General features: G+C 41.3%; 1 protein-coding gene across 1 annotated transcript in view; it reads left to right on the forward strand.

Annotated features, from left to right (window-relative positions):
• The first annotated feature begins 238 nt into the window (after window positions 1-238).
• The window catches only part of TRIM3 (tripartite motif containing 3), a 33,098-nt gene continuing 21,861 nt past the window's right edge, over window positions 239-11,475 (forward strand). Inside the window, 1 exon segment of the mRNA XM_006903688.1 lies at window positions 239-369. Coding sequence (XP_006903750.1) covers window positions 239-369 — 131 coding nt within the window.

Here is an 11,475-nt window from a genome sequence, read left to right on the forward strand (position 1 = left end):
AGTAACTAGTTTGGTACTGTGGATGTTGTTGATGGGGACAGTTCACCTGTGTGGAATGAGTAGAAGTCAGACAGACTTCCCCACATTGCTCATGCTCCAGTTACAAGGTGGTTTTTTTTGGGTTTTTTTTTTTCCAGTTACAAGTTTTGATTAAAAAGTAAGAGTATTGTCCATTCTGGTCCTGACCATCTCTCTTTTCACAGGCTAGTGTGAGTGGCTGAAACTATCAGTGGACATCATGGCAAAGAGGGAAGATAGCCCTGGACCAGAGGTCCAGCCAATGGACAAACAGTTCCTGGTATGCAGCATCTGCCTTGATCGATACCGGTGCCCCAAAGTTCTCCCTTGCCTGCATACCTTCTGTGAGAGGTGAGTGGGGTTGTGTACCAGGGTGAGATGAGGATAATGTGGGGCACCAGGAGAGAAGAGGAGCAGTGTGTGAAAACTTTTAAGAGGTGAAAGAAGTGTGTGCATACATGAGAGGAGCTGGTGATCTTCACCTGCAGAAGATGAGAGTATGATACTTAGAATCTGTGGGTAGCCCAGAAGCTCCAAACACTGGGCCATGGACCCTGTCCAGAATAGTGACTTCTTTTGCCCCATCCCAAATCCCAAGGCAGTCTTTAATACTGTCAGAACAGTCAGACATTACTGGAATCTTTCACTCGCTGGGACTCCAGAGGAATTTCTGACCAACGGAAGGGTGGATATTTGAAGCTAAGCCTGTCTTTCCCTGTCCATCTTCATTGTCATCTACAGGAACCATGTGAAAGTCAGCCCTTCCCACCTTCTGGTTTTCTGTCTTTAATTTACATCCTTTTCCACTTTTCCTTTCCATCCGATCTTTGGGATGTAACTTTCTAATAAATCTCTTTACTTTTTACCTTTAAAAAAAATTAACTCCTTCGTTCAAAAAATAATTCTTTATTGAATAACTCATGCATGTTTGGTCCTGTCCTGAGTACTGGATATGCCGTAATGAACAAAAACAAATTGATACTCACCTTTTTTTTTAAGCTTTGATTTTCATTTATCTATAATAATCAGTTTTTCATTATAGTTTTGCCTTTTGCCAGTAATTTTTTTTTGCTTTTTAAAGTTTTATATTGGTTGATGTGCGGATTTTGTATACATTGCATGTCATTCATATACATTGCATTTCACACATTCCTTCATTCACATTGTGTTTCAGACAATCACTCACATATATCATCTTTTATAAAATTAATCTCCATTGATCTATGCATACTGTTACCCCATCTTTTCAGGTTCCTATTGGATTCTTCCTCACTCCTTTACCACCACCCCTAACCAAACCCTATTATCCTAGTGATTTCCTCCCCTCCTCACTATCCACTCCCCCTTACCTCCCTTCCCCCTTTTGGACTTTTATACACATCTTACTAGTTATCCTTCTGTTTTTATAATAATGGTCTTATGCAATAATATTTGACATTCTGAGACTGAGTTCATTCACTCAACATTATGCTCTCTAGCCTCTCCCATATTATACAGTATTTTTCTAAATCGTTGCTCTTGAGTACTGCCTAGCATTCTATCCTGTGAATGTGCCACAATTTCTAAATCTGTATGTTCGTTGATTGGCATTTGGGCTGTTTACATTTTCTTGCTATTGTGAATAATACTGCTGTGAACATTGGTGTTCAAATTTCCATTTGAGTCTCAGTTCTATTTTACTTGGGATATATTCCTAGATGTGGAATAGCTGGGTCATACGAAATTTCTACGTTCAGCTTTTTGAGGAAACACCAAACTGCCTTTCAGAGTGGTTGTACCATTTTACAATCCCACCAGTAGTGCATAAGAGTTCCAATCTCTCCACATCTTCTCCAACATATATTGCTTGCTGTTCTGTTAAACTTCGCTATTGCTACTGCGCTGAGATGGTATCCCATTGTGGTTGTGATTTACATCTATCTCTCTGATTGCCAGAGGAGCTTCTTTAGCATTTTTTGCTGTGTGTTTTGGCCATCCAAATGTCTTCCTTTGTGAAAAGTCTTGTATTGCTAGGACAGTAAGACAAGAGAAGGAAATAAGTGGCATCCAAATCAACAAAGAGGTAATACTGTTGCTATATGCAGACAACATGATAGTGTACACAGAAAACTCCAGAGACTGAACCAAAAAACTGTTAGACCAATTTAGTAGAGTGGCAGGATATAAGATCAATATACAGAAATCAATGTGATTTCTCAACAGTAACAAAGAAAACATGGAAAAGGAAACTAAGAAAGCAGTACTATTTAGAATAACCAACTACAAATTGAGACACTTGAGAAGAAACCTAACTAGAGACATACAGACCTTTATAAGGAAAACTATAAAACACTACTGCAAAACACAATAAGAAACTTAACTGAATGGGGAAAATGTTCCTGTTCATGGATAAGAATTCTTAGTGAAAATGACAGTCCTACCAAAAGCAGTGTACAGGATTGATGCAATCCTAATCATATACCAAACTCATTTTTCAAAGAGATAAAAAGGAGATGTTGGCAAGTTTATTTGGAGAGGAAAGAGACATCAAAGAAAGCACTTCTGAAAAAACAAGAATGAAGTCAGAGGCTTACCATTCCCTGATCTCAAAACCTACTGCCCAGCCATAATAACCAAAACATCATGGTACTGGCACAATGACAGACAGATAGGCCAGTAGAACAGAATCAAGAACCCAGAAATTAACCCATCTACCTATGATCAGCTGGTATTGAGCAAAGAAACCAAACCTATCAAGTGGGGAAACAACAACCTCTTTAACAAATGATGCCGGCAAAACTGGACCGCTACCTGCAGAAAGCTAAAGCAGGATCTACATCTCACACCATACACAGAAATCAACTCAAGGTGGATCAGAGACCTAGGGGTTAAAGCCCCAAACCAGAAAGTTTGTAAGAGACAACATGGAACCAAACTTAGAAGCTCTAGCTTATGATATAAACAGGATTGCAAATATCGCCAGAAATGTACAACAAGGAGAAAACAAAATCAGTCAATGGGACCTTCTAAAAATTAAGTCCTATGTGCTTCAAAAACTTTTTTCCAATAAGGTGAAAAGAAAATCTACTGAATGGAAAAAAACATTTGGCATGCCATCTCTGACAAGAGTCTCATAACCACCTATAGAATACTATAAGGCGCCTTTCCACGCTACCCACACAAGGGTCCATACGGCGTTGTTCTGGTTCCCGTCATAACTTAAAAGGGAAACTTCCACAATGTCAGGAGCCCTTGATGTCCTGCAGATGAAGGAGGAGGAGGTCCTCAAATTCCTCGCAGCAGGAACGCACACCAACCTTGACTTCCAAATGGAACAGTACATCTACAAAAGGAAAAGTGATGGCATCTACATCATAAACCTGAAGAGGACCTGGGAGAAGCTGCTCTTGGCTGCTCGTGCCATTGTTGCCATTGAAAATCCAGCTGATGTCAGCGTCCTATCCTCCAGAAATACAGGCCAGAGAGCTGTTCTGAAGTTTGCTGCTGCTACTGGGGCCACTCCTATTGCCGGGCGCTTCACTCCTGGAACCTTCACTAACCAGATCCAGGCAGCCTTCCGCGAGCCTCATCTTCTGGTGGTCACAGATCCCAGGGCTGACCACCAGCCTCTGACAGAAGCATCTTATGTTAACTTGCCCACCATTGCCCTGTGTAACACAGATTCTCCTCTGCATTACGTAGACATTGCTATCCCGTGCAACAACAAGGGAGCTCACTCTGTGGGTCTGATGTAGTGGATGCTGGCCCGGGAAGCCCTGTGCATGCGTGGCACGATCTCCTGGGAGCACCCGTGGGAGGTCATGCCCGATCTGTACTTCTACAGAGATCCGGAAGAGATTGAAAAGGAAGAACAGGCTGCTGCTGAAAAGGCTGTGACCAAGGAGGAGTTTCAGGGAGAATGGACGGCCCCTGCTCCTGAATTCACTGCTACTCAGCCTGAAGTGACAGACTGGTCCGAAGGTGTCCAGGTGCCCTCTGTACTGATTCAGCAGTTCCCTACTGAAGACTGGAGTACTCAGCCTGCAACTGAAGACTGGTCTTCAGCCCCCACTGCTCAGGCCACTGAGTGGGTGGGTACCACCACGGAATGGTCTTAAACTGAAAAGTGGAAATAAGGTTGACGGAAAAGAAACAATGCATTTCATTTAAAAAAAAAAGAATACTATAAGGCCTCCACAAGGAAAAGACTGATAAGCCGATCACGAATGGGCAAAAGATGTTGATACTCATGTTTAAGAAGTTTATAGTATATGAAAGAGAAAAATAATTATCATGCTTATATATATAATGCTTCACTGCTACTAATAATTGTCTTAAATAAAGACTTACAGTGCTATGAGAGCTTAGCATCTGAGATCTATTATGAGAAATCAGAAGCTTTCTAGAGATGAGATTTAGAAGATGAATAATAGTTAACTAGATGAAAGTAAGGGGACTTCCTACATCAATGGGATTTTTATAAAATATCTGTCTGTACATAATTAGCAACATAGGTCAATCAACTTCTTCCATAGCACTAACTTGTAGAAAGCTAAAAGATCTAGATAGTTACATATTTTAAAATTAAGAGAAAATGCATATCTTACCTGCCTGAAAATTCCTCATGTATTTCTGTAATAAACAGAATAATATTTTATGATCTCATTTGGCTTTGATGGTGGTGTCCAAAACAGAATTACTGATGAAGAACTGAGATTTGCGTAGTGAACATCTTTGGGAGGATCACTTGGTGCTATAATAAGTTAAATTTTAAAAAAATTGAAAAAAAAAAAAATTGTACTTGTGACGTCCAATAAAAGTTCTTATTATGAATGCCTTGGAAAAAAAATAAAGTAAGGGGACTTTGGTGGCCTAGTGGGTAATGAGTTGCACTGCCAACTCAATGGCAAGTGGTTCAAATCCACTAGCTGTTCTATAGGAGAATGATGGGCAGTCTTCTTCCATGTAATTTACAATCTCGAAAACTACTGGAGGATCTGTTATGATTCCTATGCAACAGCAGTGAGATGAGGAGATGAAGGTAATAGGAAGAGTATTCTGATCTGAAAGGACCACGTAAAAAGGCCACATGATATGAAAGGATATGTCGAGGAAGAGAGCCTAGAAGAATCTGGAGCAGAGAAGCTGTGTTTGGGGCCATGGAATGAAGCTGGAGGCACAGATGGAGGTGAGACCACATAGACTTTCTAGGGGATTTTTGTCTTTACTTTGAGAATCACACCAACTTTTTCCATGATCACATTTGTATTTTGACATACTCTTTCTTGGCCCCTCATCACCACATCTTAGGTGTCCTAATCCTTGGCTTTTCTTACTATTAACCTCCACCTAAGCGTTCCCTGTGTGAGGCCTCCACTGAAACCTGGCTTTTCCTAACTGACACTGTTTCTGACCTTCCTTTTGATACTGTAGCTGTATTCCTCTCTTTATTGTCACAGTTGACCTAGCAACTTATCTCCTCCCATCATTACTGTAGACTTTGTTATTTATTTGAACATTTAATTGTAGTTTGAGTGCGAGTTTATGGAGCAAATTAATTTCCATTTCAACAATTCATACCCATTTAGTTTCACAACCTTAGTTACAATCTCCTCAGAATAATCCCTCTATGTTTCCTCTTCCTTCTTCCTGTCTTCCTGTCTAGTTCCCTGTTCCCTTTAATCTACCTTTCTTGCCCCTTCTGGCTTTGGTTTTTGGAAAATGCTGTCTGATTGAATGAGGAGCATGAGCATTACTTTTCCTTTGACAAGCCCATCTTACTGTTTGGCTAAAAAGTCATCCCTGGGAATGGTTCAGTTCTAGATCTGAAGGGTATCTGAGGACAATAGACTTGAGAGTGCTATCAGTCTCTTTACACTAATAAGTCTGGCCTTTTTTATGATTCTGAATTTTGTTTAACATTGTTCTTCCTCTCTGTCCAGGACCTTTTATTGTGATCCCCATCAGGATAGTCAGTCAGTAGTGGTCAGGCACCATCTAGTTCTTCCTGGGCTTGTGGTAGTGAATGCTGTTATTTATGTGGTCCATTAGGCCTTTGAACTTATTATTTCCTTGAGTCATGTCTTTACTACAGATGGGAAGAGACCAATAACTGTCTCAAATGTTTACAGGCTTTTACGGCTCCAGTCACTACTCACAAAAGTAGAATGTAGAGCATAATCTTTATGGACTGTGTTATGCTAATTGACCTGGATGTCCCTTGAGATTGTGGTCCTGAGCCCCCAGACCCAGTAATTCCTCCCTCATGGTATTGGTTAGGGTCACCTTCTGCTAAACTGTGTGTTGGCGGTGGTGGTAAGTATTGTTGAGTACGACTCATAGCAACCCAATGAACAACAAATCTGAATCCTGCCATATTCTGTACCATCATCTTCATCTCTAACACACTTGGCCCCATTGCTACAGTCACTGTGTCAGTCCACTTGGTTGAGGATTCTCTAATCCAGATGCTACATTCTTCACAGAGTCTAACTTCTTGAATGATTTGCTCAGCATACAGATTGAATAGATGCGGAGAAAGGATACAATTCTGGGTACACTTTTCCCGATTTTAAACCATGCAGTGTTCCCTTGCTTTACTGTATACTTGGATATATTTGTTATTGTTGTCATCATTGTTAGGTGCTGTCAAGTCGAGTACAACTCATAGCGACTCCATGAACAACAGTCTGAACCCTGGCCTATCATGTGTCATCCTCATAGTTCCTGACACACTTGAGCTCATTCCTGTGGTCACTGTGTCCATCTCATTGAGAATTTCCCTCTCCTTTGCTGAGCCTCTGCCTTTCCTAGCATGCTGTCCCTTTCTCAGGGATAGCATCTCCTACCAGTAATCCCAGAGTATGTGAGATAAAGCTTCACCATCCTAGCCTTCAGGGAGCACTCTAGCTGCACTTTTCCCAAGACATAGCCATTTGTTCTTTTGGCAGTCCATGGGATATTCTGTTCTTTTCTCAAACACCACAACTCAAATTCTTCTCTGTCTTCCTTACTTATTGTCTAGCTATCAGATGCAGAGCAAAGGATTGAAAAGACAGTGGCCTGGATCAGGCTCACCTTAGCCTTCAAACTGACATCATTGCCCCTCAATAATTGGGAGAGGTTCCTGATTCTGGATTTTTCCGTGCAACATGTCTCCTGATTTCCAGACTGCTAGTACCAAGGGTGTTGATTAAATGTCAATCTTTTCAAACCTGATCTTTGGATATGTTTGTAGTATATACAAATACGTAGGAAGAAATAGTCTCTGTCCATCCTTTATCTGCTTGTGGGTATATATGGCATCCCATACCTGTTCAGTTTGCATCTTAACTTAAGTACCTATATAAATACATATTGCATTGGGAAAGTCTGCTGTCAGAGACCTCACCAAAGTACTGAAAGCAGTGGTGTCACTCTGGAGACTAAGGTATGCTTGTTACAGGCCATGGTCTTTGCAGTCACTTGCTATGCAGCAGGGAGCTGGACAATGACTAGGGATGATAAAAGGAGAATTGATACCTTAGAGCTGTGGTGTTGGAGAAGAGTATTGAATAAACTATGGACTGCTAAGAGAACAAACAGGTTCACCCTGGAGAGGATGAAACCAGGCTGCTTCTTGGAGGCAAGGATTCTGAAGCTTCTTCTGACATACTTTGGGCATGTTGTAGGAGAAACCAGTCCTTGGAGAGGGATGTCATGCTTGGGAGGTCATGCTTGGGAGGGTGGAGGGACAGCACAGAAGAAGAAGACCCTCGATAAGATGGATTGATTTAGTGACTGGGGTAATAGCAGTTGGAGAGAGTGAGATTGGCACAGGAGAGAGCAGAGTTTAGGGCTGCTGTACAAAGGGTTGCCAAGAGTTGTAGGCAGCTTGATGGCACATAACAACAAACACCACCACTACCTATGTAAATTATTGTTGGTATTACTATTATTGCAGGAATGTGTATACAATTTTACCATTGTTGCCATTTACTCTTGCATTCTTCCTTATGTTTTTCCTTTGTCGTGGTCATTTTGTGTTGACATTAATCATAGTAGTATTTAATAGAAAGTTAGGCTGAAGAAGAAGAAAAGACCAAGATGGATGTCAGATGAGACTCTGAATATTGCATTAGAGCACCGAGAAGCCAAAGCTAAAGAAGAAACCAAGAAATCAAAGAGCTGAACAGAAAATTTCAAAAGGCAGCTTGGGAAGACAAAGCAAGATACTATAATGTACAGAGAGCTAGAGTCAGAAAATCAAAATGGCCAAACTCACTCAGCATTTCTTAAGCTGAAGGAGTTGGAAAACAAATTCAAGCCACGGGTGGCAATACTTAAGGATACTTTAGGTAGAATGTTACATGATCAAAGAAGCATTAAAAGAAGGTGGAAGGAGTGCACACAGTCACTGTATTAAAAGGAATTGGCTGACACAGAAGAATTTCATGAAATAACATATGAGCAAGAGCCTGTGGTGATGAAGGAGGAAGTTCAAGTTGCTCTGAAGGAATTGACAAAAATCAAGGCTCCAGGAGTTGATGACATACCAATTGACATATTTCAACAAACATGCTGCCCTGGATGTGCTCACTAAGTTGTGCCAAAAAATTCGGAGGCCAGCCAGCTGGCCAACTGACTGGAAAAGATCAATATTTTGTTCCATTCCAAAGAAAGATGACCGAACAGAGTGTGGAAATTATCGAACAATATCATTAACATCACATGCAAGCAAGATTCTGCTGAAAATTATCCAAAAACGTTTCCAGCAATATGTAGCAGAGAACTGCCAGATGTGCAGGCTGGATTTAGAAGCTGTCATGGTACTAGCGATATAGCTAATGTTAGATGGATCTTGGCAGAAAGCAGAGAATACCAGAAGAATGTCTATCTGTGCTTCATTGACTATGCAAAGGCTTTTGACTGTGTGAATCACAACAAGCTATGTCTGACTCTGAGAAGAAAGGAAATCCCAGAACATTTGATTGTGCTAATATGAAACCTATACTTGGACCAAGAGGCAGTCATCAGAACAGAGCAAGAAGACACTATATAGTTCAAAATCGAGAAGGGATATATTTTGTCTCCATACCTTTTCAATCTTTATGCAGAACAAATCATCCGAGATGCTAGGCTGTACGAGGAGGAATGTGGCATCAGGATTGATGGAAGAGTCATCAACAGCCTGTGTTATGCGGATGACACAACCCTGTTTGCTGAAACTGAGGAGGACCTAAAGCGCTTGCTGCAGAAGGTCAAGGACTGCAGCCTTCAATATGGATTGAAACTCAACATCAAGAAAACAAAAATATTCTTACCACTGGGCCAATTGGCAGTGTCAGTATGCATGGTGAAGAGATTGAGATGGTTAACAGTTTTAGTTTTTTTGGCTCCACGGTCAACACTCTTGGAACCAGCAGCCAGGAAATCAAGAGACAAATTGCATTGGGAATGTCAGCTGTGAGGGACCTCTCAAGAGTACTGAAGAGCAACAACATCAGGCTGGAGACTAAAGTGCGCCCGATCCAGGCTATAGTCTTCACAATTACGTGCTATGCATCGGGGAGTTGGACAGTGACTAGGGATGATAGAGAATTGATGGCTTTGAGCTGTGGTGCTGGTGAAGAGTGTTGAGTATTCCATGGACTGCCAGGAGAACAAGCAGGTTTGTCTGGGAGAGGGTAAAGCCAGAGTTCCTTGGAGTCAAGGATTCTGAAGCTTTGTCTGACATACTTTGGGTATGTTGCAAGGAGGGACTGGTCCTTGGAGAGGGACATCATGTTTGGGAGAGTGGAGGGGCGGCACAGGAGAGGAAGACCCTCAATGAGATGGATCGATTCTGTGATTGGGGTAGTGGGAATGAGACGGTGAGGTTGGCACAGGATAGAGCAGCGTTTAGGGCTCTTGCACATAGGGTTTCTATGAGTTGCAAGCGACTCGATGGCACATAACAACAACAACAGCCTGAATATCCTTAGCCCATTTTTAAATTGGGTTGTCTTTTTGTGATTTTTGCTGACATTTTCCATACATTTTAGAGATTAGTTCCTTGTCAGATATATTGTGGCCAGATATTTTTACTCAGTCTGTAGGTTTATTTTTTCCACTCTTGTAGAAACTCTTTGATCAGCATGTTGTCGTTAGGTGTTTTTTAATATGACTCATAGCAACCCTCTGAACAACTGATCTGAACACTGCCCTATCCCGTGTCATCCTTACAGTCTCTGACACACTCAAGCCCATTGCCACTGTCACCAAGTCAACACACCTGGTTGAGGGTCTACTCTCTTTGCCGCCCCTCCACCTTCCCAAATGTGATGTCCCTCTCCAAGGAATAGCCTCTCCTAGTACATGCCCTAAATATGTAAGACGAAACTTCACCATCTTTGCCTCTGAGGAGCACTCTAGCTGCACCTTCTCTAGGGCATATCTGTTTGTTCTTTTGGCAATCCATGGGATAGGCAGTTCTCTTCTCTAACACAATTCAAAGGCACCAATTCTTCTGTCATCTCTAGTTATTGTCCAGCTCTCAGATGCATAGCAAGTGATTGAAAAGATCGTAGCCTGAATTTTCTGAAGCTTCCTGTTGTCTACCTAATATTCTACTGTTTGTCAAGTTTTGGTTATGTATGATAGACTTTTTATGACAGAAGTTAAGAGCCTTCAGATTTCCCATAATTTTTCTTCCATGATCTTTTTAGCTTCAAATTTTACATTTAGGTCTTTGATCCATTTTGAGTTAGGTGCGAGGTGTGGGTCCTCTTCGATTTTTCTGCAAATATATACCCAGTTTTGCCAGCACAATTTGTTAAAGAGACTATCTCTTCCCCCATATAATGACTTCTGTAAACTTTGGGAACAGTATCTTCCTCCCTGCCCATTCCAAGTTCTTCCATCATGCTTGGTGACATCATTACCACTTAGGCCTCTTGATCATTTAATCTTCAGTGATTTCCTCTCTTCTACTTCAGTCACACTTTGTCCCAACCACACCCTGCACCTTGTCATCATCCAAAATAATACTTCATTTAGTCATTTAATACTAGTTTTGTGTCAAAACCTCAAATACTCTCACCTCCTTTTCATCCTGTCCTTGAATCTTCCAGCTCTATCCGGCTGCCCTTTCTTCCATCCCCTAGATTGTGTGATTGACTGACCCCCCCACAATTCCATCACACTTCTGTCCTTTGCTAACGCCACCTAGATTAATATGGATCCGAACTATATTTGAATGTCTCTGCAAGGCCAAACTCGGTCAACATTTCTTAAGCTCAAGGAACTGAAGAACAAATTCAAACCTCGAGTTGCTATAATCAAGGATACCTTAGGCAGAATATTAAATGATCCAGGAAATATTAAAAGAAGATGGAAGGAATATACTGAGTCATTGTATCGAAAGGAATTGGCAGATACAGAAGAATTTAATGAAATAACATTTGAGCAAGAGCCTATGGTGATGAAGGAAGAAGTTCAAGCTGCTTTGAAGGAAATAGC

Source organism: Elephantulus edwardii, unplaced genomic scaffold, assembly GCF_000299155.1.
Source record: "Elephantulus edwardii isolate Elephantulus edwardi_28Jun2011 unplaced genomic scaffold, EleEdw1.0 scaffold00044, whole genome shotgun sequence".
Lineage (NCBI taxonomy): Eukaryota > Metazoa > Chordata > Mammalia > Macroscelidea > Macroscelididae > Elephantulus > Elephantulus edwardii.